General features: G+C 45.0%; 2 protein-coding genes across 4 annotated transcripts in view; one reads left to right on the top strand and one right to left on the bottom strand.

The window, feature by feature from the left end:
* The window catches only part of rabgap1l (RAB GTPase activating protein 1-like), a 57,826-nt gene extending 30,781 nt beyond the window's left edge, over positions 1–27,045 (top strand). For 2 of the 3 annotated variants that reach the window (XM_029827684.1, XM_029827683.1), the window contains exons 15-26: positions 2,362–2,436; positions 3,589–3,714; positions 4,142–4,285; positions 6,985–7,026; positions 10,014–10,142; positions 15,533–15,625; positions 17,104–17,214; positions 17,346–17,450; positions 17,719–17,802; positions 17,929–18,000; positions 26,234–26,434; positions 26,545–27,045. In XM_029827684.1, coding sequence (XP_029683544.1) covers positions 2,362–2,436; positions 3,589–3,714; positions 4,142–4,285; positions 6,985–7,026; positions 10,014–10,142; positions 15,533–15,625; positions 17,104–17,214; positions 17,346–17,450; positions 17,719–17,802; positions 17,929–18,000; positions 26,234–26,434; positions 26,545–26,700 — 1,338 coding nt within the window. In that variant the 3' untranslated portion in view covers positions 26,701–27,045. Of the gene's footprint in view, positions 1–2,361; positions 2,437–3,588; positions 3,715–4,141; positions 4,286–6,984; positions 7,027–10,013; positions 10,143–15,532; positions 15,626–17,103; positions 17,215–17,345; positions 17,451–17,718; positions 17,803–17,928; positions 18,001–19,014; positions 19,217–19,329; positions 21,190–26,233; positions 26,435–26,544 lie in introns of those variants that run through there. The other variant, XR_003886188.1, reaches the window with a different exon arrangement.
* Positions 21,171–22,889, bottom strand: LOC105419235 (interferon-induced protein 44-like). Its single transcript, XM_029827690.1, has 7 exons — positions 22,793–22,889; positions 22,671–22,707; positions 22,367–22,550; positions 22,117–22,269; positions 21,859–22,030; positions 21,652–21,752; positions 21,171–21,565 (listed from the first exon to the last, which is right to left on the bottom strand). The coding sequence occupies exons 1-7, from the start codon at positions 22,806–22,808 to the stop codon at positions 21,356–21,358; spliced, it is 873 nt and encodes a 290-aa protein (XP_029683550.1). The 5' UTR covers positions 22,809–22,889; the 3' UTR covers positions 21,171–21,355.
* Positions 27,046–27,870: the final 825 nt, after the last annotated feature.

Below are 27,870 nucleotides of genomic sequence, written 5' to 3'. Positions count from 1 at the left end.
CTTGTTCCCAATACAAAAAACAATACTGCAATAGACGCCAGCGTCCTGAGGTAATTATCTGTCAGAAACATGCATTCAGACAAAAACCAAGGCCAGCCTAACTGGATTAAAGCCACTCTTAATCTCTTATCACTGTCTGCTTATCTGCTCTGCAGCTGTGAATGCAAAGCAGTTTCTTACGCGGCCTCTTTAGTCTAAGAGGAAAGTGGGGAGTGATCCCGTTGACCACAGAAACAACCAACCACCATTAGCTCTGATTTTTCCTGTTGGAAAAAGCAGCGTTATTTATTTGCGTAGCATATAATGTCAATATTTCAACACACACAGAAATGTCCTTCTTCTTCGTTTACACCACGGGAACATTTGTTCCTTTTATAGGCCCCCATTGTTTCCCATGTTAGCGTACGGTCGGTCGGTGCTGTGGGAGAACCTGTCAGGAAAGGTTAGCATCCGGTTCGGACTCCAATTAGGTCAGTGGTGAGCCAGCCTTCATTTGTATGCAAATCCATGTAGATTTGCTGCTGATAAGGTTGGTTGGATCTTGAGGCAGGAGTGCGTTCCAGACACAGGAGATCCAGGACAAAGTTTATATTCATCTTCATGTACTTCTCAGTAATGAGCCTGCGGTCTTTTATGTTCTAACATTTATTCTCCAGGGAAGGTCACTGAAGCTCGCTGCTTTTTTCCAGTAATAATCTGATTCATTCTCCTAATGTTGCTCTGTGAATCCAACTGCTCCACCTCAGCTGTCCAGCAGTCTTCAGTGGGAAAGCCTGCCTCTCTGACAGAGGTATTGATGGGTATTGCAGAGACAGATGCCCCCATCCCGCTTCAAAACCGGTTACTTCCCAGCTGAGAATCCTGCTTTTGGGCTTAAGAATCAAGGAAAACGCCACTAACATGTGCATGACCCTGAATCATTGCTTTGACTTTCTGAGTCAAGAGTTGGTGCAGGTTTGGATTTTAAACTTACATCTCATCCGTGGTGGCCTGAAGAGCAGTTCTGTACATCCCAAACATGGCTCAGTGGTTTTATTATGATAAAAAAAACCTGTAAATTGTACATAATTTTATTGTTTCCAAATGTAAACAAAGTAAACACTTGAGCAACTAGGCAAATGCTGTATCCCCCATCGATCTCTCGGTGTTAGCATACATTATTTAAAGAAGCTAGCTCATAGCCCGGTGACCGCTGTCCTAATCAGAGGTGTTTATGCTGTACTTGTCGGGTCACTGCCTATGTCAGAGTGTCGGAAAGTCTTCCTTAAAGCTCTTTTTTTCCAAGTTGACCTTTGATATTTAGAAGACAGAAATGTTTCTACTGTATACAGGTAGCATTTAAAGGTATATCGCCATGGAGACGCAGCTGAAAACATGTTTTATTTCATGTGTCTTTTGTGTCTTATAGTTCTGGTTAGTTAATCAACAGATTTTTTTTCCCGTGGATGCCATATTGACCTAAAATCGCAGGTAATTGCGGGTCTGTCATCGAAAAGACCTGTGATTACCCTCCAATTTCATGCCAAATGGATTTTGTGGAGCAGGTCTTTTCCCAGTCAGATTTAAAGCGTCAGCCTCGACCCACCACCAGCTGTGAAACCAGGCTGCACGTCCTGGCCTCATTTCCCCTCAGAGGACCACATACCTCATGAAAGAATAGGAAGAATAGATTCTATAAAACATTTTCAAAGAAGATTGCAGTTTTTTGCAATTTTTTTTTCTTCAGCTAGACTCATTTACGCAAACTCAGAGGTTTTTCTAATCCTCGTTTTTGGACTTTGCTCTTCCGATAAATGTCTTGTTTGGACCCTCCATCACTTTTCTCTAGCACTTTAACCGTGGCTGTAGCCTAAAGCTGAAGTGTTGTGTATTTATTGAAACATTCCTCAAAATGATACCAGAAAATTGTTCCGGCCAGTTTATGAGGAAATAGACTTGGACTGTTTGGCTAATAAATTTAGATTTCACCCACTGGGACCTCCTCCATCAATCTGTCAGCATGCACTTCTCCCAGCTGACTTTTGGGACATGTGAATGGCACACTCCATCAAGCATGTCACCTTGCAGGTTACATTCCAGACAGCTCCACAAGCCTCCTCCATTACCTTCACATCAACCTCCCAATTAGCTGAACGGGCTGCACGTGAGGGTCCGAAGTGCAGAGGAGTCACTTCTGGAACTGTTGACCCTGACATTAAAATTTTATCGCGGGATGAAAAATGCAATGTTTTCGAGGGTTGTGTGATGTTTTTTTTTGTTAATGTGTCGGTCGATTGCGCAATCACCATCGAAAAGATGACCGATGCAGCTCTCCGTGTCGGGAAACCTTCAGCGACGTAAACATTTCCGTCTCCTTCGCAGGCCTACTCTGTCTACGACGATGAAATCGGCTATTGCCCGGGTCAGTCGTTTCTCGCCGCTGTTCTGCTCCTGCACGTGAGTGTACACCCAGCCTTTCATCAGCAGGCACACGAACAAATTGCTCCAACAATGCAGTTTATCACGTTATTGCCTCCACTTCTTTTGCCCCTCTGGGTAAGTTTGCGCTAAAATAGTGTGGAAGAGAGATCGGGGTTCTTAGAAGTGCCTCCGAGCTTTACTCAGTACAGTTTTTAAGTAAATGGACTTTGTTGCTTTTCATCGTGGAATATCGGGCTGCTGCTGAGCTGATTGCATTCTCAAGGTCATCAGATGCACGCCTCAAAGCATCGGCCCTCTAATACCCCTTTAATATATTTCCGCCATCTTTGAGGATATGTGTTAGTCTGCTGATGCTTTCGTCTCTGAAATCCACTTGATTGAAATGGTGTTGAAAAAGGCTCTAAGAACAGACAGACGAGTGGAAGCATGGATGTGGGACTCCCAAAAGGAAGAGTGGGAGAGTTTTTGGTTGAGGTCCAAAAGACAAGGACGGCAGAGGCTAAAGAATGGAGAGAATAGGAGAGGTCAGGAGGAGAGAAGATGCACCCAGGCTTAGTGGGAATGAATCATGAGCTAGGGGAGTAGAACGAAGAGATAAAGGAAGAGAAGAGGCATAAAACAGGAGGAAGTTATAATGGAGAAGGGTGGTAATGTGGAGAGGAGGAGGTGGCGAGATAAAGAGGACAGAAGCAGTAAAAGAAAAAGCTTATACAGGAGGAGGAGGAGGCAGACGGGTTACAGAGGAGGAAGAGGAAGAAAGGAGAGGTTATGGAGGAGATGTCAGGAATATTAATAGGGGTCCAGGTTTACCTGCAGGAGCCCATTCAGCCCCAAACACATACTGACAGTCTGATTAAATATCACCTCACCATCTGTGACTGTGTGTGTGCAGGAGGAAAAATAAATCCACGTGCACAGTTTTAAGCTTTTTATCATGTACGCATCTGTTTTCTTTATCCCAGCGCCGCAGAGGTGCACCAACAAAGAGACACGCACACATTTCTGCACAGACTTACACCCTAGAGTAACACCCGAGTACATCCCTTCATGTAACAAAAAATATATGATCTGCGTTATCCTGTAAAGAGCTTGTAGGTGAGCTTTATTCCCGTATATATCACAAGCATCGGTCCAGCAGCTTTTATGAAACTCTCGGTGTGCTTGCAGATGCCGGAGGAGCAGGCCTTCTGTGTGCTGGTGAAGATCATGTATGACTATGGCCTCAGAGCCCTGTACAGAAACAACTTTGAGGATCTTCACTGCAAGTTTTACCAGCTGGAGCGACTGATGCAGGTTCATAATCTTTTCCCCCCCAGTGTTTGCTATCTATCAGGGGAGTATCATCCTGAGCCCGCAGGGCATGTGGGCATCTCCTCCGCATCGGGATCAGATCCATCCCGATCGACTAAATGTGCTCATTGTAATGCTGTTGATATTGACTGCTAATTATTAGCACACGAGGGAGCTCACCCTCCGAACCAGTAAGGTTTCAGATGCCGTGAGAGCACGGCCCACTAAAGTTGATGGCTATCTGCTTAATTTAATTTTCCATTCGCTGCACATGCACTGAGACCCATATGCTCATTTCTCACCTTTTCTCCATGTGGGATCTATCAGATTTTGCCACAGCAGAGGCAGAAAGGGAAGACAAACTCGAGCAAGTAACAGAGTAGATGAGGTGCCCTTTGTGGAAAAACTGACTGTTTCCCTCCACCAACAGGAGCAGCTCCAGGACCTCTGGTCACACTTCCAGGCGCTGAACTTGGAGGCACACATGTATGCCTCCCAATGGTTCCTCACCCTCTTCACTGCCAAGTTCCCCTTGTGTATGGTTTTCCACATCACTGACCTGCTGCTGTGTGAGGTACAGTCAGGACTCACTGTGCTGCACAACGCTCCTCACAACAGTGTTTGCACTTTCCTCATTAATTAAATGTCAAAGTGAACAAAAATACACTGATATCGGGTTCTGGAATGTTGACCGGGCAGTTTTCCTCCATGACAGCACTCTCAAATCTACAAAACTAACCCTTCTCTTCCTGCCCAGCACTTTGAAATTTAGCCAGACAGAGATGCAAGTAGAATTTCGCCCCAGAAAGGTCACCACAATAGCAGCTCACCGGGGCATATTTAATAACTTGCCCTTGACTGCAGCGTGTTCTGCAGCTCGGTGCAAGAAAAGCCACTTGTTCTGCACTGAATTACACCTTCACCTGTGCTGTCCTGTATGAAAATGGTGCCCTTGGTGTATTGAAAGCAGCAGTCAGGGTGAAGCTGTCCAGAAAAGTAGTAAAGTAAAGTGCAAAAAGGCAATGAAGGAACGGTGGAAGAGAAAGATGGAGGCAAAGGGGGTGGATGGAGCTTCTAAATGGCTCCGTGAGGGGTAGCAGAGGGCAGAGCGATAGTTATTCGCACACATTCTTTCACTATTGATTCATCATCTTGTCAGTAATCGATAGTGGTGTAGAAATGGGGCTTTTAAAGAGATGATATGATCGCGGGAGTGTCATTAGGGCCGTTTTACCTGATACCAATCACATCTCTGCTCCTGATTGAAAATGTTTTAGACATAGCTCATCAAAGAGATCTTCTACGAGGCACTAATCAATGGCTTCTCCAGCTCGGGAGGAGTTATTTTCTGTTCTATTGTATGTGGGGAAATTTTCAGCACATCAGTTCAACCAGCTGATTTGATTTCCTTGACTCTGCTCATGCTAGCAACACTTTAGTAGCCTCTGAGGCAAGTTTACAATCACACGGAGACAGTAGTTAATGGTGATATAAGTTTATTTTAACATACAGTCCTGTAAAAATGTAGGCGGGTGTGAAGTAAAAAGGGTTTTAAAACCATAAAGATCTACATGAACGCAGACAGAAAGAGCTCTGTAGAAGGCGTGCACCGTACTGGACTCAAGGCCCTACAGTTGATTTTATGTACAATATCAATAAAGCATAGTGGCGCTGTAATGTATAGTATACACAGAATGTACAGAATGTGGTGTATGCTGTATAAATAGGGGAGGTATAGCAGGTGGGCATAATGCACCCCAACCATTATCTATTGGCCCCCGCCACAAAAGCAAATAAAGATGGATGAGTTGTGGCGTGCAGAGCGAGGAGATATTTCAGAGGAAAAGGAGACTAACAGGGAGGAAAACGGAGCTTTCATAGGATCAGAACCTGTGTGTGCGGTGGATCAGGTGCCAGACGAGGTCTAACGAGGCAGCACAGGAGCCTCTTTGCAGGACTTAGGAGTTAAACAGGAAGCTAAGAATGGAGCCCTGAGGCACGCCAGTCCCACCAAACAGGCCTCAAAATCATCATGTTTCATTGGGTCGATACCTCAGTTTAATGTAAATCATATTTACTGTAATAAGTGAAATAATGTGTATGTTTTTGTAAAACAGCAGCTCCGTCTTTCATTCAGCCTTCACTGGTTTGCTTTTGTTCCCCCACCTCCACATCTTCCTCCCTCCCTCTGTTTTTCCTATCCGCCTCAGGCAACAATTAAAAGTTTCACAGGTCTTTCTCACCCAATGAACCGCGTGATGAGAATTTGCTTGTTAAACTGGAATTCTCATCTCCTGCCTCCCCGTCTCCGGCCGACTCTCTTTAGCCTGCTGTCCTCCGTTATTGCTTTATCATTTATCCTTGTTTCCTCTTTCTTTTATTCCCCCTCTCTTTTTTTGCTCTACCATTCCCCATCTCCTCTGCATGTTCTGCCGTTCTTCTATGGTGGCTCTATCATCTTTACTCCTACTGTTTACAACAGTCTCTCAATTCCATTGTTTTCTCTCCGTTCTCATATCTGTAATTTCCAGATGTTATTAATAATCCAGTTAAGAGCCACCAGTCGGTCACAATTTTCACGTTAATATTTCAGGAAAAATGTCTTCTGAACTTGATTTGAACCTCCTCCTTTGCTCTTCGTCAGCATCCTTGTCTTCAGTCTTCCCTCTGTCTTATTCTAAGCTGTAATCGTGTCTCTCCTGCAAGTCTGCTCTCTCTCTCTCTCTCACACACACACACACACACACACACACACACACCCGGATTATCCTCTGCCCTCTCACACACACCTTCCTTTGATCCTGCCTCAGCGCTGTAGCACCATCTTGAGGCTTACAGAGTCTGGTGTTGGAGCAGAGATTCTCAGCTCTTCTCTTTTTTTAAACATGTATTTTTAGTGCTGTCTGGTTATTTTTAGCTCTCTGTTGCCATGTGAACTGGTTGTCATGTAGGATAAGGAGACGGGTGTTCCCGTGCAAAGCCCACATCAGCTCCAATTTTTTTCCCCCCTGTTTCTAAATCAGGAGGATTGCACAATATAGAATACAAAACATGATATGTTTTGTCCAAACATTACTTTAAATACATCGGTAGATAACACAAACTATTTGTAATTTATTATATCAACTAACCATTTTGGCTTCATTTGTCTTTTTTTAGACTTTTCATGTTGCTCCCATAACAGATTAGATCCTGATTTAATGTTGTAGTCAATACAAACTTCTGTGCACTTAAGAAAATGTGATTAATAAAACGTATCTTTTTCTTTTTTAGGGTATGAACATCATCTTCAATGTAGCTCTTGCCCTGCTCAAGGTTGGTCCTTACTTTATAGTTTGAAACATTCTTATAATTTTAAATGTTTTGAGATGATGGGACTGTCATAATAATTTATTATTGCCATTTCGTTTTCATTTAATTTAACCTCCATAACAACAATTATTGGGTGTTCCATATGATCTACTACCCCTGTTCTGAGATCCAAAAATAAAGTATTATTCATTTAAAAACACATTTTATGAAACTAAATGCGCAAAATGTTTGTTGATGTGTGAAGTAAATTAGTGATTGTTGAAGCGGGTTTTTGGTCTAATAATGGATGTTTGGTGCGTTGACATTTATCGCCCCCTCGTGTTCAAATGTATAATTACAGCTTGACGTATTTAAGGACGTGTACACATTTACATTTAATGCTTTAATGTTCTTCTCTGAAGTTCTAGAATAAAAACGCATACACACACATATATATTGTAGTCATGTATAATTCATATCATATATTTAAATCATAATCATATATAATTTTAAAAGCTCCAATAACATTTAGTACCTTTAAACTGAGTTTCATCAAATTTTCCTAATAATTATAGTTTTAAAAATAACATTAAAGCAGGAAATGGTGCAACCATTTTATTTTGAACTATTAAATATTTTCTCACTGCTGTTTCTCCAGGTGCTGCTTACAAAAATGTCCAGTAACATGAGAAAACATGTAATATTTATAAGGGTCCCCGGGTTTATATCAATATATTCAGTTAGAATAGAGTATTAATTACAGCTTATTGCCTATTCAATAAGGCCCAATCATGATTAGCAGGTTACCAATATCCCCCTGCTGTAAATTTAGGATTAATATAATCTCAAGGAAGGAAGGCGTGAAGCATATGATGGCTGGGAATGAAGAACAAATGAGGATGCGAGGAGGGTGGAAGGGGTTTCCACTGCCTGCTGCTCATTGGGCAGCCATGACGACATTCTCCCCGGAGGCTCCCTCCTCCCTCCATCCAGCTCCTCTCTTTGCTCTCGTCATTCCTTCCTCCATCTGTGTTCACCGCCCTCTCCTGTTTAACAGCCGCTGTCCACATCACAACAGGAGCCTCAGCTTTAGCGTTGGCCATTTGGACCTGGAGGAGAAGCGCTCTGCTTTGTTGTTGCGCTTGATCCCTTTATTCTTTTTTTTCCTCATCATCTTTACACCTCACGGTCGCCTTCTTGGAGCTTTTAGTCTATTTCCCGCAGCTTTACCTCCTCCTTCTCCTTCTCCACCTCTGCCTTCCTCTCCTCTGTGTCGGCCGGGGCTGTTTCTGCCACCACGTTACCTCCGTCCGTGACCCAGACCTCTGCAACGGAGCCGCCCATGCTGGTAGCATTTAGCATCACAAAGGCAGAGAAGAAGAGTTGTAGAGGAAGGCAGGGACACAGAACCAAGGAACACTGTGCGGTTTTGCTTGGCTTTGCCTCACCCCATCTGCTGACCCAGACCGTCGATTCTGACGCCACAACTTACTCAGGCTTTGAAACAGTTGTTTTCTTATTGAGAGGAAGGAGTGACCGACCGGGTGTTTGACTGCTTGTATTCTGCCCTGGGGACAGTCCATGCTGGAGCTCTCTGACTTTGGTGTTGGCTGTATGGCATCCTGTCTCTGAGGATTTTATCCCTTAAATCAGTGCTAAAGTGCAGGATCTGTCCTGATCTGGAGATGTTTTCTGTTTGACTTCAACGTGGACGGCTGCCTCAGCTCTTGCTCAGCGGGTTCAGCGTGCACTCAGCCATAAACCAGCACAGAAGCATCATTTCCTGAAGCTCCCACACTGACAGGCCACATTTCTAGAGCTTCTGCCATGTTGTCAGGAGCGTCGGCTCAGGCTGAGATCAGATAAAAGGATCCACCCTTATTTTTCATTTCATTTGGCTAGGGCGTCACAAAAAGCCTCTGAAGCGGTTTGAAGAAGAAGAAGGAATTTTTCTCTCCTCTGTGCGTTTTGAAGGCAAACAACGAGGGGGAAATATTGAAAAGGTGGAGCAATTGTCCTTTGCCGTTGTCCACCAGAATATCGGGCCCACGTGTTGAGAAGCAGTGTTGCTAGGCAACGGCGTGCTGGATTGAGCTTGGCTGCGGGACTATTTTGGGTGACAGCTTTTCAGAGCAAGTCTGGCAGGTCCATAGAGGACTCTGCATTATGCCAAGAGCATCATCCGTGCATCTTTTTTGCCGGTTTCGTTGCACTTCATCGTCGTCTTTGGACTCTGATGCTGGTTCTGACTCGTTTCATGCCCCCTGACCTACCTGAGCGTAACCACTGATGCTGCATTTTCAGCCTGTGGAATCCCAAAGTTGATCCCACGATCACACTCAACCTCTCCGAGTCTACAAAAACCCGCTGTGACGGCACGCTGGAGTCACCCGCCACCCTGGCCCCAGAGCGGGATCGTTCCTCTCCCTCACCCTGCCCCACACCGCCACCCTCGCCCCCAAACACCCCGCCACCCTCTCCTCCCCCAATACCCGCCTTGACCCCGCGCCTGCCCCTCCCAGCCGTGCGCAGGGTGTTGGAGGATGGAGAAGGGACGTCGGAGGAAAGTGCTCACGGCACTCAGGCTTCACCAGACTCCTTCTGCAGGGTGATGGGTCTCCTCGGGATGGGACACCGGCTCTTCGTCCCCAGACTGTTGGCGGTGAGAAATGGGGACTGGAACTGGAAATAAATGCCTATAAAATAATGTAAAGAGGAATTGTTCTAAAAGTACCATCTGCCTGAAAGCTTTCTGCCCTTGCTGCTTATGGTTCTACTTTCATTCATAATTTAAAACCAAGCACTTCACTGGTCACGTGCAGTCCATCCCATCCCTGAGAAGGTATGAGTGACAGCGCATCTTTACGCCACAAGATGGAGTCACTGCTGCCCATTTACTTAAACCAAATCAAGCGGCTTATAGTTTATATGTGGGTATATGAATGGATTCGCTTGTCGGTCTCCTCATCTCCCACCTCTCCTCACCTCCTCCTCTTCATGTCTCCCTCCAGACATCTAAAGAGGACCTCCTGCAGGCAGACTTCGAAGGGGCTCTCAAGTTCTTCAGAGTCCAGCTGCCGAAACGCTACCGAGCTGCAGAGAACGCTCGCAGGCTCATGGAGCAGGCCTGCAACATCAAGGTGAGGAAGGACCCACACATGTGTGCTACTCATGTGTCATTCAATCTGTTATTTGCATATAAGAATGTGGTCATACACAATGTTCCTCGGTATTGTAAATATTCTAATGAGGAATCTCTGCTGTGACAGCTCCTACTGGGATGTTTAGACTTAATCTCCAGAGGGTCAGGAGGGCTGTTTTGTTTTGGCTGTACAGTGATCCCTCGTTTATCGCGGGAGTTGCGTTCCAAAAGTAACACGCGAAAAGTGAAATCCGCGAAGTAGCAACTTTATTTTTTTTTATTATTTTACAATGCAATACTGAACAGTAGAATGAAACCAAACATCAAAACCTGTTTTAAAGACCAAACTTTGTTTAAAACAATAATTTTAATATAGTAATACTGTACAAGATTGGAAACATTGTCACTGGCGTATTTCCCAGTCCCAGCTGTGCCTCTGCGTCCTGACTCCGCTCCGCTGTAGCGTCTGTTTCTACTGAAGGCGCAGGAGTCTTTCTCCGAGAGAAGAACATTGTTATAGGCAGTTGTTGGCGCTCTTTCTTTTTCTGGGCAAGAAGATTTTTATAAACGGATATGCCACCTTCAATTATATTTGAGAACTGCAATGAACGACTCGCAAAAAAAATCCGCGAAGCAGCGAAGCCGCGAAAGATGAACCGCGATATAGCGAGGGATCACTGTATTTTGGGACTCTCTTTGTTAATAATAATTAATATAATTAATATATAAACTAGTCACCATAATCATATTCATACAGAACCTTTGAAAATATCAAGGATTTCATGGTGTTTAACAATCAGCAAAGGCACAAACATTAAGGGCAGAGTCACAGAATGATATATTATTATTCAGGAATGACAATTAATCACATTAAAATCTTTAAAAATGTTCTTAAAGCTGAAGGTTTGCACTAATTTATTAACACTGAACCAGGAAGAAGCAAGTACAAAAGAAATCCTTAAAACAGAGAAAGATGTATTTGGTAATGTTCAGATTTTATAAAATATAGTTTTCCTGTAATAAGTAATCAAAGTTTACTATAAAAAGATTATGAGATCGTGGAATGACCACAACAATTTCTTGTGCTCACGCACACATCACACATACGTGCGTCTTTCTATCTTTGTGAGGACTTTTATAGACATTATACATACCCCAGCCCCATACCCTAACCATCATCTCTACATACCTAACCTTAAAAAGCTTTACCACTCACTTCCAAAAGCACACGCTCACCCAGATACATCCTCATTTTGCAGGTAAAATGTGCATCACCTATGAGAACACACACACACACACACACACACACACACACCTCCTCCCAACCTGAATGTGGTTGCTGGTATTTAGGGAATTTGCTGAGTTCACCAGTGACCGAAGCCTGCGCACACAGTTAATAATATTCTGTGTGTGATAGAGGAAGTACAGAGCTGAACCACATACTCTTCCTCCCTGCTCTGCTGCTCCTTCTTGCCTCTCTTTTTTCTCCATGCATTAAGCATTTTCATTATCTCGGGAACGTTTTGGTTACTCACGCCGGTCGCCGGGCAGATGTTGCCTCTGTGAGCGTGTCGGCAGCACGCTGTTTTCTCCCTGCTCGTAAGTGGTCAGCAGCGATCTTATCTGTGTGTTCTACATACAGGATATCCTGTGTTCTTTATCTCCTGTGGTTTGGTACATTTAACTCACTCTTGCAAAATCCCGCAAGCAGAACAAGCTGTCGTGTCAGGACCTCCGTTAGCACCTACTAACTGGAGCCACAAGTCTACCTTTGTAATCCATCCATCCATTTCTGACGTGCACGATTACCTGAATACTCACAGGAAATAAAGATTCCTCCATGCAGACAGTCATTTACTATGTGAACACGTATGTTAAAGCCACTTTGCTGTCGAGTCAGCCTCATTTTTCATGTTTTTTCCTGTCAACGTCTAAATCGGATCATCTGGACCCAGTAAGCTGCTTAAAACTGAAAGAATTCCCTGGCACCCCTGACTGATGAACTCAGTAGGGTGGCTCAGGCTTTCTGGGGATTATTGGAAACACTCAAATCTCTCAGGCTCCTTAATCATCCACCGTACCGCAGCTGGAGCGGCAACTTTTCTGGAGCAGAGCGTCGCGTCGCACCTTTGTTAGCTGCAGGGGATTAGGCTGATTAATCAGATTGTTTTAATATTCCAAAGGAAGCGGTTGCTGAGTTTATCTTGTGAGGAATGTGTACCTGCACCTCCTCCCCTGTTGCTGCTCTAGCCTTTTTTTGTTGGACACACAGTGCGTTGGTTCTTGGAAGCTCTGGATTTACACCAGCGTTCCTACAGGCATCCATCCTCCAGGACTGAAGCGCTCTTTCTGCTTCTTACCGTTGGAACAACGTGCAGCTGCCACTGACGAGTCACTGTGGTTGATCTGACAGCTTCCTTCCTATCTCAAAACCACACATGCGCGGCATACGCACGCCCATAGCGTTGTTTTTAATGAACAGAGGCTTGGGTGTAGAGAGAGGAGGAGGAGGAGGACTCTCTGCTTCGGAAAGAGGCAGACTCATCGTCCTTTTATCACACACTTCTAGCGTTTCACGGCAGAACAAACAGGTGTGTTGTACTGCTCTCTTTCCTCCCGCTCCCCCCAGCCCTGGCAGTGGGCGGGGCCGGACTCACGAGGGACTCTTGTGAGCAGCCACTTACCTCCTTCAGTTACTGAGAGGAGCTGGACCTGTCAGCTGCACTCCTCCTCCTCCTCCTCCTCTTTTGTCTTCATCCTCCATCCTGCTGCCGGGGTCAAAATGATGCAGGAGGTGTCTATCATGGTGGCGTACGATGCCCACGTAGTTGACCGACCGGGGGAGGAGGACACCCTGGCATACTTGGTCGCCCACTCCCGACGTCTCAGAACTCCCAGATCGGTGGTAGGTCTGTTTCATTGACTGGCTGTTTCTGGTTTTGTACCCCTGGTGGGACTGGTTCCAGTGTCTTTGACAGTTTGTAGGTCAGAGCTCTTCCTCCTCTTCTTCGTTTGCTGTTGTCGGCTGTCACATCTCGTATCTGTGCTCGTCCTTTCAGTCCGGTAGAATATCAACGGCTTTCCACTGATTTCAGGCTCTGCTTTGAAAGCCTTTTTCCGCTATGAGAGTGTGTTTGTGTGTGTGTGTGCGTGTGTGTGTGTGTGTGTGTGTGTGTGTGTGATGTTTCACCGTCACGGAGCTTTGTCGGCCAGTCCAGTTAGTCGTTTGTGGCTGTCTGTTAGTTTCAATTACTGACATTACTGTGGAATCAATGGAGACCTTGTTAGGGGATGTGTGTGTGTATGTTTGTGTTTGTGGGCAATTAAATTCCATGGCCTAGTTTTTTGTCCCCAGAGATGTCCACTTGCTTTTGTCTTTATTTTAATATTCAACTTAGAACGCGGCCACCTTGCGTAACGGTGTAATCACATACAAACACACACATATGCATAGAAATCATTTCTGCTGCTGTTTTAAATGACACCATATTGTTTGATGGTTTGGGACCAGTCCAATTACTGCAGGGATTCAGGTCAGTAATCTAAAAGTGGGCCTGGTACCGTTTCCTGCAGCACTGTGTCCTTCAGAGTGAGACGGTTCTATCCCTCTCTCTCTCTCTCTCCATGTCTTTATCTCTCTCTCCCACCTCAATCTGAACTGATGCATTCCGCAGGTTTAAAAGACGGGAGTTAAAGGAATTCTAACCCTGGAACAGGCGTGTTTGAATCTACCGGCGTTCTAGCCTTCAGTAAAATGACATGCAAACCTTCTGAAATAGGCTTCACTCAGCTGCTGGAATTTCTGGAATATCTCTAATTCACACGTCTCTATTTTGAAAACATTGGTGTAACTTCAAGGTTTCGCTTTAAACGACTTAACTGAATAAAAGACAGAAGAGGAATTCAGCTGTGAAAATCTGTTTGAGGTTTGAATCCAAAGTTGCATTCTCACACGTTAGTGCGCCGCAGTGTTGCAAGTGCTGTCAGTTTGTCTGTTCTGGGGCTGTTGCATAAGCAGTCAGCAGGGTTTTTGTGCACGTCTGTCGCCGATTATTAACTAAACGGTTAAAGAAAGTTAGAAAAGTGTCTGGACTCTGTTCTTGTTCAGCCAGAGCTCAGTGAATCACCTCCAGGGAGGCTTGACTGGCTGATTCGTGTCAGTTGGAAGGTGATGGAAAAAGATGAGAGCGAGGGGGCGACGTTCCACTCAGCACAAAAATAACAAGAGTGAAACTGGCCCGTGTGAGGTGGATTATTGTGCTCATGTCAAACGCTGCGAAATGACTCACGCAAAGACAGAAAAATGCCTATGAAAGGATCAGGGCTGCTCTGTCGCGCATCCACTGTGGAATTGTGCGACACTTCTCAGCGCTTCCTGGTTAACACAGGTCAAAGGTTAACCCGCAGTAAGGAAGTGGGATTAGGGTTGATAGAGTCGCCGCTGCACCAGACGGAGGCAGGCGGTGCACAAGTTCAGCTCCATTCAGAGCGAGAGAAGAGTTAAAGCTGTTGATTGGATGGAGCGGACGAGGAGGGAGAACCAGAGGTGATCCAACAAACAAACCAGAGGTGATCCAACAAACAAACGAGAAGAGAACAAACAAACGAGAAGAGAACAAACAAGCGAGAAGAGAACAAACAAGCGAGAAGAGAACAAACGCAAGTCTCACAGGGGGGACAGTGTGACTGACCTGAAATCCCCACCGTAACGTTGGCCGCTATGGCAACGCTGGCTCCACTGGCAAGGGATAACATTACCGGGAACACACACACACACACACACACACACACACACACACACGCACACGCACATTTCTTCATGTTGCAGAGCAGGAACATACTTAAAGCTCTATACACATGGCAGTTTTAGCCCGCAGCACCTTCATTTTACCACTAACTTGTTTCAGTTTATTGTGTTTGACGCACGTTTCTGATGTCTGAGATGATGTGTGAGAACCTTCAGAACAGCGACATTGGCTGTGGAGTTTAAATACGTCAGCACAGTTTGAGCCTCATACCAGTTTGTTTCATTTTCAAGTGTGATTCTTGAGTTGGTTGAATTGCTCTCAGCAAATTGTGAAGTAGAAAATAGAGCTAACGACGCCTGAACTGCAGTTCTGCCATATTTCTGCAGCTTTTGTCCTTTTGTTTCATATTTGTCACCTTGAGACTGACGACTTCCCTGATACTAAGCATTTGACTCCTGGCTGCATTCTTCTCCCCTGAATAACACACTTTATGTAGTTTAATTCTTTTAATAAACTGTCAGATGTGTGTCTGTTTCAGGGAGAACGCTGCAGACAGGAACAGTTGCTAGTTTGAATCCCTTTTTGTGTATTGAAATTGATAAAAATGCAGATGTGAAAAACACCTTTTGTCTGGTTTTAGGTTCCAACTAAAAAACTGAAGAAGTTTGAGAAGGAGTACCAAACCCTGAGAGAGAGTCAGCTACAACAAGAGGACCCCATCGACCGATACCAGGTACACAACACAGCAGCGTCCGCATGGGTTCGCTCTGGATTACTGGGTAAACGCACATAAACCTGGTCGGGGAACGTTTTTGGGATTTAGAAGGTGCTTCTAAAAAAAGACGCGTTTGTGTGAAGTTTTGTCAGGAGAACATCTCTTGTTCTAAAATTAGACTGTCGGCTCGATCCTCAAACTGGATCCTGTGTTGGTCTTTTTGCGTCTTCAGATGTGACGTTCAGTCCAAACGACTCGTTTCTCTGTCAGATGTTCACGCAGGGGGTCGGGCAGATGTTCCTCTTCATCGCTCTCACAGATTAATGTGAGGATGATGACGGAGCTCTTTCACATTGTTATTACAATGGATTTGTGATGGATTTACTGGAAAAGTGACTGGAGTCACTGGATCAAGGAGAGCAGATCAGGATCGGCAGTGACACACACACATAAACACTGAGCTCGGACATTAGTTAGAGAGACTTTAGGGAAGGGTCGACCTCGCCGCCTCATCTTTTTTGCTGATTCCTTCAGCAGCCACTAAATTCTCCCTGGATGAGCTCAAATACGGCAGAAAAACAGACTCTTCCTCTGTATTTATCTGCTCCTCCCGTTTATTTTCTGATACTCTGAGAATTTTTCCACCACGGGTGCACATTTTTGACCGCTGGCGTCGTTTCTACCAGTGCAGATAAGAGTGTTGAGGGTGAGAGAGTGTGAGACGGAGAAGAAAAGCTGCTGTCAGGAGCATGTTTAGGTTCAGTGTGTGGAGCTGAAGCCTGAGACAAGAGCGTTGTGACAGCGGGCTGCAGCGAGGTGAGAATCTGGATTTACACAATCCCAAACCGTGGAGGGTTGTTTGGTATGACCTAACAGTGTCGAGCGTCGTTAAGGAGGATATCAAAGGAGAGCACGTTGGGACGTACGTACGAGGCTTTAGCCAAGGAGCTGTTAGATTTTCTCCCAAAGAAAAAAATTCATTTAATCTGCTAAACAGTGTGAAATGTTCTCCTTTCTCCACCTGTGTGTGTGTGTGTGTGTGTGTGTGTGCGCGTGTGTGTGTGTGTGTATGCATCAATATTACCAAATGTGTGCAATAATACTGTATTTCTATTGTCTAAGTGTTTTTATCCCCATTTATGCTGCATGAATGCAGCAGCGTTATAGTAACTGTGCATTTACACTCTGATCGCTGTAAAAGAGAGGTCAGGTGACCACTTGTAACCATGACAACCATTCAATTATTTTGTCCCATTGAGGCTGTCATGTGAGAATGTTTACAGACCAGTGATCATGAGATTCCACTAAAGGTCTACAATGGAGGCTTTAAGATGGTGTGTGTGTGCGTGTGTGTGTGCGTGTGTGTGTGTTTAATTTTTCAATTTTACCCAGTTTTGGACGTCAGATAAAATCCTCTCTCACCAGAGATTCCTGAAGTTATTAAACATCAAAAGTTCTTTTTTTAATTTCATTTTCATATGAAACCTTTTGTCCAGAGGGAGAACCGACGCCTTCAGGAAGCAACCATGCGACTGGAACAAGAGAACGACGATCTGGCCCATGAACTGGTCACCAGCAAGATTGCCCTTCGGAATGACCTTGACCAGGTAACCACCATATTTCATATGTGAAGTTTACTGGAGTTTAAATCGGGTCCATTCAGTGACTCCCAGAATGAATCCTGTCTTTAATGTGTGTGTGTGTGTGTGTGTGTGTGTGTGTGTGTGTGTGTCCTCAGGTAGAAGACAAGGCCGATGTCTTGAACAAAGAGCTTCTGAGCACTAAACAGCGTCTGGTGGAGACGGAGGAGGAGAAGCGTTGTCAAGGGGAGGAGACGGCCCAGGTAGCAGCCGCGTTGATCGGCGAATATCGATAAATGCACGCCGCCGCCGATGTGGGGTTTCAAAAACGGCGGGTGTGAGTCTTCTGAAACGCTGTCATGACTCAGCAGTACTGGGCACCAGTGGAACGCCAGCCCTGGCACCACTCACCGTACGGAGGATCCCGGTCAAAAAGCAACTGATGATGTCACCGTTTCATAGTCTCGGAGCGGCTCCTCCTTCTCATCATCATCATCATCTTCTTCTTCTTCTCCTCTTTGTTGCTCACAGCTGAAGGAGGTGTTTCGGAGGGAGCTGGAGAAAGCAGAGCTGGAGATCAAGAAAACTGCAGCCATCATTGTGGAATACAAACAGGTGGGGCTGCTTCAGGAAGACGTCGGTGAAACTGTGACTGACGTTAGGCACTGACGAGCACGTCTGTTGTCCTGTGGTCCACCTGTGGCGCCCCTCATATCCTCCTCTTTTCTGCTGTGGCTTCAGATCTGCTCCCAGCTGAGCACCAGGCTGGAGAAACAGCAGGCAGCAACAAAGGAGGAGCTGGACATCGTCAGGGTGAGCTCAGGTCACACGTTTACGGCTACAGTTAAGAAAAGCACCTTCCTTCAGGGAATTCTGGGATTTTTCAGGATGGTTGCATCTTTTGCTGTGGTTACGCCAGGCTCCCGCTGGCCCACCCAGCCTCTGATGTGGGTGTGGCAGCAGAGCTGCTCAGACCGGGATAACCATCAGGAAACTCTCCGAAATAACATTACCGTATTGGCCCGAATATAAGATGACCCCCTCTTTTTCAAGACTCAAGTTTGAAAAAAGACTTTTTGAACACCAAATGTAATTTTTATACAGAAAATAATTACAGTACATCTGAAACAAATGATTATATCTTCGACCCACTTTTCTCCAGATTGTCGCTACATTTCTCTATTTTCTGTTATTTCTTCTCTTATTTTCTTCTCTTTTCTTTCTTACCGCTATTTTTTACTTTTCTTCTTCGTGCTACCGCTATTTTTATTTTTCTTCTTCGTGACAGGGGTTCGCTTTGGCCTGGGACGTTAAGTTCAGCATTCGCTTTAAATATATATGGCGCCATCTAGTGTTGTGAATGGGTATAATGTCTAGACCGCGAATGTAAGACGACCCCCACTTTTTCAGTCTTATTTCAACGCAAAAAACACCGTCTTATATTCGGGCCAATACGGTAACTCCCTGCTGAAAAGAGAAGCAGACGGGCTCGTTCAAAAGTTACAAGATATGAGATTAAAGAACAGGAGAAATTTAGAGGCATTCTTAAGGGAAATGGGGGTGGAGCTGAATGGCGTCTTATTGTCCCCCCCCCCCACTGCTCAGATGCAGACAGCAGGGTGGAGCTGCATATTTCACCATGGTTAAACACACAAATTGTGAAATTTCTACTTGTGCAATGAGTGCCCGGCAGAGCGACTTAATGGCAATTGTTTTAAAATGTGACATGTGAGGTCCTGCCCACCCCAGGACACCCTCACAGCAGTGCTGCTGCGCCGCGTTAGCAACATGCTAACTCGGGCGTGTGCTGTGTGTCTGAACATGCAGAGTAAAGTCATGAGCTGTGAGCACTGCAGAGAGCTCTTCAGCACCTTAGGCTCGCTCCAGGTGTCTTCCCCCCGGTAGGCAGAAGAGCTCCACCGAGCCCACGGACGAAGAGAAGGATGGACTGAAGGAGCAGCTGCGGGAGATGGAGCTGGAGCTGGCACAGACCAAACTACAGCTGGTGGAGGCCAAATGTCGCATCCAGGTCAGCTGCACCTTCCAGCGACTCTGGTTCATGATGAATAACGAAGGGGAACAAGAAGAAAAATGTAGCTCAGATCTTAATAATCAGTGTCTCTCCTCCTCTCCCCCCTGCAGGAGCTCGAGCACCAGAGGGGAGTCCTGATGAATGAGATACAGGCCACCAAAAACTCCTGGCTCAGCAAAACTCTGGGCTCCCTCAAGAGTTCCACCTCTTCCTCCTCATCCTCCATGTCACAGGCACCATCCTCCCCAAAGGAGGGCCCGGCCTAGCCCAGCCTCCACCCCTCCGCCCTTGCAGGATGCGGGAGCACGAGTTGATGAACCAAGCCACAGCAGAATGCAGTATTCCCGTTTTGTAGCTGAGGTCTCACTCGTCTTCTTGGACTCAAAGGAAAAGATGAGAACGGAGGATCGGATCAGTCCCGTATGTTTTACTTCATTTTTACAATAGAGTGACTCAGATTTGATCAAAAGCTAACTGCTGCTTTTATTCTGAGCTGCAAACTGGAAAAAACAGAATTAATCGCACCGTCCTGAAATGATGAGCTCCCTCTTGTGGTCGTGGGTGGTTACTGCAGATATATTCATGAGATTAAAAAAACATTTTAATTACCGTCATAAAGCTTCTGTTACACATTTAGGTTTACTACCTGTTAACAGGCTACAACACAAATGGCTATAAGGGGGAATACTGCATTTGGTTATAGTTCAGTAACAAACAATGTTCATATATAAATGTAAAACTAATTATTTGTAATAATCCTGTACAGGCCTGTAAGAGAAGAAAAAACACAAGGAAATGTTCTGCTGATTTTTTTTTTTTTAGGTGTTTTGAATTTGAATGGCACCTCTGTCAAAGTTGACATAAGTAAGCACAGTGTGTTGGCGAGTCCGAAGGACCAAAGTTACACGATTAATGATTCAGGTGTGGAATATCTTTAAATGCCAGTTAAAGGTTTTATTTTACATTTACAGTACTTTGTTTTTTAACCTGATTAGAACAGAAATGTGTTCTAACAGCTGTGGTTTTTTATATTTAAGAATCTAAAGTGCTTTGTTATGGTATCACAGATCTTCATTTTTCTGTTTTTTTTAAAATTAGAGATGATTTTGCATTATTTGTTTGTTTTTTATATGGAGCCCCATTACTGCTGATGTGAGTGTTTCTCTCCCAGAATATTTAGCAGACTCTAAAGAATCTGTGGTTGTGCAGCGTCAGTGGAACAAACACGTGATTTTTAGACAGGTTTTATATGCACGGCACGGTCGGCCCAACATTTGTTCAGCAGCGAGTCGTCCGCCTGTGCTTCTGTTCGAGCAGCAGAATTTGACTGGAGCCAAAAATTCCATTTTTCGTTGACACTGGAGCCTCAGCGTTGGTGCCAAATGGGTCACTGGACTCTCCCCTCTGTCACTGAAGTCAGCCTTTGGACGCTGGTTGAGCTGGTGTGTGTTTGTGTGTGTTTCTTCTTCACTATGCTGCCTTTTCTGTTGGCTGATGAGACAAAGCCAAAGCCAGAGATGTTGGAGAACGTCAGCTGTGCCATCAGAACCTCCCACGGCCCTGTCCGAAGCCCCCAGCGGCCCCCTGGTGGTCCCTGGGCTTTCCGTCTTCAGCGCCGTCTCTGTTGGCTGCTTGTTGAAGTTGCAGTCGTACATTCAGTTCAATGTAAACTGTTGCCAAGTTGGAGAGATCTCCTGGTTTTCATGGGCACTAACGCAACATTAATACTTGGGACACTATCTAACGTGTGTTTGAGAGTCATCAGAGTGGCTGTTTGTGATCTGATCACTATTGTTGTTGCTGGGAAGAAAACAAAAGATTCCCGAATCAGTGGATCCGGATCAGGAGCCTGTGTTACCCTGTCACACGGATGTGGACCCTTCCTCCGCCTGATCCACTCCGGCGCTGTTCACTGCACATTAACCGTCTCAGTTAAAGGAATAAACTCCAGTTTCCCTGTTGGTTCACACACCTTTGAGTTTTTATTATTACCCATCATGAAGGCTGAAGCATCAAACAGTAGAGTACGAGAGGGCGGGACAAAGGTAAATGAATAAAGATGATAGACAGAGGAGAGGCAACACTCAGTTTAAAGGGTAATTTAGGAGGCTTCACATGTGACACCCTGCCTCAAACTCAGGTCGAGAGGGCACCGAGTCGCTCAGTGATGTCGTTCACAGATTTAGTGGCGATGTCGTCCATGCAATTATCGGCCAAGCGCAGCATCTCGTAGACGGCCGTGAGGAGCAGGACGTCACAGTTGTTGTTCAGCTCCAACTCATTTGGGACATAGTTCTTCACTGGGAAGATGCTGGTATCGCCCAGCAGAGCGGCCAGCTGCTCGGCCTGTGTGAGGGAGAGGAAGATTCACATTTGGTTCTGAAGAATCACCACCGATCTGCATCAAGGTGTTGGAGTTCATCGCATCTGACCTTTTCCCGAATGATTTCACTCTGGTCAACTTTCCTGATGTCCTTGATAACGGACGGATCGGCTCTGTCCACTTTAGTCATCAGGACCAGCTGAGGAATGTCTGAAAATCAAGCAACCAAAATCTGAAGTAACTCCAAAATCGTTCAGCGGAGAAGAACGATGCTAATATTATTTCTTAAAAAGTGCTAAAAAAAAGCTGCTCGAACTCATTGAGGTGACTCTCTGGCGTATTTCTCCCAGCTTCTTCTGTAGCTCTGCAGACACGTCGGAGACCGTGCTGGCGTCCATGACGTAGACCACACAGTGAATCTTCCTATTGAGTGTCGGAGCTGCAACATATCCATCTGTTTCTGGGGTCATCGGCGAGGTCGGGCTGAACTGTGGCGTGCAAAGAAGTTGTTTTTTAAATCAGGAAAACTTGAAGAATCAGTGCTTCTCCTTCGTGCGTTGGCTATAAAGTTTACCTGGTAACCATCGGGCACATGACCTTGAATGATGCTGATGATGTCGTCACTGTGAAGCCCCTCCCCTTTCTTCTCTGACAGACCCATGGCGTCACACAAGGCCAGATTCAGGAAGGTTCCTTCTTTAACACCTCTTATCAAGTAGGGGCGAAACTGGTAGTTAAGGAGGAGGAGCGCAGAGTTCTGATTTAACTGACGGTCAAACAGTTTAAACTTGAATATTCTGTAATGTTCTGTCAGAAAATCTCACCCCTGAGGTCGGTTTGCCGCCGTCAGCCCGATTGCCGATGCTGCCTCTAAATATGGAGAAGACAGAATTGACAAAGCTGGACTTCCCGACACCGGATGGGCCGAGGAGCAGAATCCGAGCTTTGTTCACAGAACCGTCGATGGGTTTGAACTCCTTGATAGCCTTTATGTACTCCGTCCTCTTCCTGCAGAAACAGGCGTTATCGCCCAGTAGTGTAAAATCCACATTTGTTTATCACATTGTGGAGGAGAAGATGCCGTTGATGTTGATAATCTGCTGCAACCATTTGAAATGTGAGACTCACCTTCTCCCCCAGACCACTGTCTTCCAGGGGCTCCTGTCTGGTCAAGAGAGAACAGAACAGTTAAAGCACCATTTCTGGTACCGAGCACCAAAAGTGACACATTTAGGCTGGTGGTGGTTTACCTGGTGCCTGAGCCATCGCTGATGATTCTTGAACCAAGAAGCAGAGAAGCAAAGTATGACCCAGACTCCAAAAGTCAAAATGGACCTTCTTCTGAAAATGTACACTTAAGTCTGTTGAAGAGAGCGGAAATAGTGGTCTGTCTTTCAAAGTAAAAGTACAGCAAAGAGCCAGCTGCACGCTTGTGTTTCAAACTGTCATTTTCTTTTTAGTTTTAATTATAATCGCAGTTTATAATTTGATTGCTCAAAATTCGACCATTGTCTTGAGCTGCAGTTGTCGCCTCCTGTTCCAGTTTACAAATGACAGAATGTTGATGCTTTTATTGTTAAAGGTGTAACATCTTTGGAGGAGTTATTCCAGGAAACGTCAGTTTCGTTTACAGGGTAGTCACGCCCTAATTAGTGAGTAAAATTTCATTGCAGGAGTCTCCACACTTAAAAAAGTTCATTAATTAATAATTCATTAATAATAATAATCTAATTATTGTCATTATTGTTGTTTTCATTGTTGTTGTTATATTAGTAGTAGTAATAGTAGTTTTTAATGATAGTAAAGTCCTGACTGGGTTCAAGCCTCCTTGAGAGTGTGTCCACAGCAGGGGGCCTGTCTGACGGCATCTTTAAATGATCCAAATGAACGATTCTGAGTGCAGCGACGTTCTTGAGATGAAGGACAATCGAGGACGATTTTTGAATCGGTTTTATTCACGAGCACATCTCACACCAACGTGCCAAGGTGCTAGAAAAGCGTTGCAACACCACTGAGTCAGTATTCAGAGCTGAAGCGGCTGATTACGAGTGGACTCGTCTCCACCTGCGGGGCAACTTGTTGGTGCAGTCACGGCTGAGACGGTGTGGTGAGAGGTGTGTGCAGCTCCCAGTAGGTCAGGACTATCAATACTCCACAATCCCAAAATGGTTCCTGTTGGATTGCAATACCTCTCGTGTGTCACTGCCAATCCACGTGTTCTTTAAATGAAGACTTCAAGTAAACAAATGTCAATTTCAAAATGTATTTAGCAAACAGAATCAATTCAAGACACAAATATACAGAGCTCTGGGCCAGTCCATAACCCTACCAACAACAAAGTCAATTGTCAGGGCATGAAGTCTGACAACCTAACTATCCCTTGGCCCAGTTTATATAGAAAGACATATGTAATTATTGATGCTAATTCAGTCCAATCCAGTCCTTCTTCTTGGGTGACTTCATCTTCTTCTTCCTGCCTCATTTGGTGTTGGTGCAGTCCTGCTCCATTGTCTTCTCAGATGGCCAGGTCAGAGGTATTATTCCTGTCCAGGAACTTATCAATCACCAGTAAATTATGCTGTCATATTTTACGATGAGGGTCTACCATTTCCTGTCTGCCTGACTCCAACTGTCTAAGCAGTATTCATGTCAAAGAAGGGTCAACTGACTTGCTTATGTGTATTCCTACTAAAGATTATATAGTATTCCTAACTTCTAAACTAACTGTAACAGAAAACAAAAACATATAGTATACACATGCTAATAAGATAAAAGATGCTAACAATATAAACTAATTCTCTTCATTCCCCAGTGTTATTTATGGCATCTCGCAGTCAGGTGGCGGTGAATTGTCGAGGAAGTACAGGTCGGCGTACTGCAGGATGTGGTCCACGGCGTTCAGCAGAAGCACGTCCGTGTTGTCGTCCACGTCCAGCTCTGAAGAGTAGTTCTTGACTGGGACGATGTAGGAGGTGGACATGCCCAGCAGAGCAGCAGCTCGACTGATCTGTGCACGACAAACGTGAGCGTCACACGTGTGGACAACCAGCAAAAACACGTCGGGTCTGTTTGGACTGACCGCGGCTTGAACCACGCGGCTCTTGTAGACGTTGGTGACATCTTGGGCGGTTTCTGGACAAACCAGGTCAACGTGCGTCAGCAGAGCCACCTGATGGACTCCTAGCAGGACCACATGGTCACACCGGTGTGAGAGGTGCTGGAAAATGAGCACCGTTGGCTGGACACTGCTGGTTTTATTCTGAGCTGCAAACTGGAAAAATCGGAATTAATCGCACAATCCTGAATGATGAACTCCCCCTTCTGGTCATCGGTGGTTACTGCAGATGTATTCGTGAGATTAAAAAACCATTTTAATGACAGTCATAAAGCTTCTGTTACACATTTATGTTTACTACCTGTTAAGAGGCTACAACACAAATGGCTACACTGCATTTGGTTATAGTTCAGTAACAAACAATGTTCATATATCAATGTAAAACTAATTATTTGTAATACCGTATTTTCTGGACTATATGTCGCTCCGGAGTTTAAGTCGCACTAGCCAAAAAATGCATAATAAAAAAGAAAAATAGATATATAAGTCGCACTGGACTATAAGTCGCATTTTGGGGAAAATTTATTGATAAAATCCGAGACCAAGAACATACATTTCATCTTGAAAAGCAATTAGCAATCCATTAGCATGGATTAGCAATAGGGTTACGGTATGCTAATGTAACAAATTCAGCTACATGACCCACAACGAACTGAGTACGTGTCTGCTTTGTTAACGTAACATATTAACAGTTATTCAGATAACTATAGCATAAAGAACATCCGAGCAAGTTTACCAAACAATCAAGTCGAACTCCATAGACGAAGCACCGCTTTTTCTTCTGCGTTGCTAAAGAAACTCGTTTCTCAGGTTTGTCAGTCTCAAGGTGACAAATGTGAAACAAAAGGACAAAAGCTGCAGAAATATGGCAGAACTGCAGTTCAGGCGTCGTTCGCTCTATTTTCTACTTCACAATTTGCTGAGAGCAATTCAACCAACTCAAGAATCACACTTGAAAATGAAACAAACTGGTATGAGGCTCAAACTGTGCTGACGTATTTAAACTCCACAGCTAATGTCGCTGTTCTGAAGGTTCTCACACATCATCTCAGACATCAAGCACCTTCCTTCAGGGAATTCTGGGATTTTTCAGGATGGTTGCATCTTTTGCTGTGGTTACGCCAGGCTCCCGCTGGCCCACCCAGCCTCCGATGTGGGTGTGGCAGCAGAGCTGCTCAGACCGGGATAACCATCAGGAAACTCTCCGAAATAACATTAACTCCCTGCTGAAAAGAGAAGCAGACGGGCTCGGGCTAAGATATGAGATTAAAGAACAGGAGAAATTTAGAGGCATTCTTAAGGGAAATGTGAGTGGAGCTGAATGGCGTCTTATTGTTCCCCTTCCACTGCTCAGATGCAGACAGCAGGGTGGAGCTGCATATTTCACCATGGCTAAACACACAAATTGTGAAATTTCTACTTGTGCAATGAGTGCCCGGCAGAGCGACTTAATGGCAATTGTTTTAAAATGTGACATGTGAGGTCCTGCCCACCCCAGGACACCCTCACAGCAGTGCTGCTGCGCCGCGTTAGCAACATGCTAACTCGGGCGTGTGCTGTGTGTCTGAACATGCAGAGTAAAGTCATGAGCTGTGAGCACTGCAGAGAGCTCTTCAGCACCTTAGGCTCGCTCCAGGTGTCTTCCCCCGGTAGGCAGAAGAGCTCCACCGAGCCCATGGACGAAGAGAAGGATGGACTGAAGGAGCAGCTGCGGGAGATGGAGCTGGAGCTGGCACAGACCAAACTACAGCTGGTGGAGGCCAAATGTCGCATCCAGGTCAGCTGCACCTTCCAGCGACTGTTCATGATGAATAACGAAGGGGAACAAGAAGAAGAATGTAGCTCAGATCTTAATAATCAGTGTCTCTCCTCCTCTCCCCCCTGCAGGAGCTCGAGCACCAGAGGGGAGTCCTGATGAATGAGATACAGGCCACCAAAAACTCCTGGCTCAGCAAAACTCTGGGCTCCCTCAAGAGTTCCACCTCTTCCTCCTCATCCTCCATGTCACAGGCACCATCCTCCCCAAAGGAGGGCCCGGCCTAGCCCAGCCTCCACCCCTCCGCCCTTGCAGGATGCGGGAGCACGAGTTGATGAACCAAGCCACAGCAGAATGCAGTATTCCCGTTTTGTAGCTGAGGTCTCACTCGTCTTCTTGGACTCAAAGGAAAAGATGAGAACGGAGGATCGGATCAGTCCCGTATGTTTTACTTCATTTTTACAATAGAGTGACTCAGATTTGATCAAAAGCTAACTGCTGCTTTTATTCTGAGCTGCAAACTGGAAAAAACAGAATGAATCGCACCGTCCTAAAATGATGAGCTCCCCCTTGTGGTCGTCGGTGGTTACTGCAGATTTATTCGTGAGATTAAAAAAACATTTTAATGACAGTCATAAAGCTTCTGTTACACATTTATGTTTACTACCTGTTAAGAGGCTACAACACAAATGGCTGCACTGCATTTGGTTATAGTTCAGTAACAAACAATGTTCATATATCAATGTAAAACTAATTATTTGTAATACCGTATTTTCTGGACTATATGTCGCTCCGGAGTTTAAGTCGCACTAGCCAAAAAATGCATAATAAAGAAGAAAAATAGATATATAAGTCGCACTGGACTATAAGTCGCATTTTGGGGGGAAATTTATTTGATAAAATCCGAGATCAAGAACATACATTTAATCTTGAAAAGCAATTAGCAATCCATTAGCATGGATTAGCAATAGGGTTACGGTATGCTAATGTAACAAATTCAGCTACATGACCCACAACGAACTGAGTACGTGTCTGCTTTGTTAACGTAACATATTAACACTTATTCAGATAACTATAGCATAAAGAACATCCGAGCAAGTTTACCAAACAATCAAGTCGAACTCCATAGACGAAGCACCGCTTTTTCTTCTGCGTCGCTAAAGGAACTCGTTCCTCAGGTACACACGCCTCGAGCGCCCCCTTGTGGTTGTCAGTGTGAAACTAACGAACATGTGAAATTCTGTAATAATGTATTTATTTAACATATAAGTCGCTCTGGAGTACAAGTCGCACCCCCTGACAAACTATGAAAAAAAGTGCGACTTATAGTCCGGAAAATACGGTAATCCTGTACAGGCCTGTAAGAGAAGAAAAAACACAAGCAAATGTTCTGCTGATTTTTTTTTTTTAGGTGTTTTGAATTTGAATGGCACCTCTGTCAAAGTTGACATAAGTAA

Source organism: Takifugu rubripes, chromosome 20 (assembly GCF_901000725.2).
Source record: "Takifugu rubripes chromosome 20, fTakRub1.2, whole genome shotgun sequence".
NCBI lineage: Eukaryota > Metazoa > Chordata > Actinopteri > Tetraodontiformes > Tetraodontidae > Takifugu > Takifugu rubripes.
The sequence above is the reverse complement of the archived record's forward strand: the minus strand, read 5'-3'. Positions and strand labels throughout refer to the sequence as shown.

Bases quoted from the DNA above. Each gene is read 5' to 3' on its own strand.
- LOC105419235 (XM_029827690.1), bottom strand. The intron at 22,270-22,366 runs GTGAGATTTTCT...CTTAACTACCAG, and splicing joins GCGGCAAACCGACCTCAGGG to TTTCGCCCCTACTTGATAAG. The intron at 22,031-22,116 runs GTAAACTTTATA...TGCACGCCACAG, and splicing joins ATGTGCCCGATGGTTACCAG to TTCAGCCCGACCTCGCCGAT.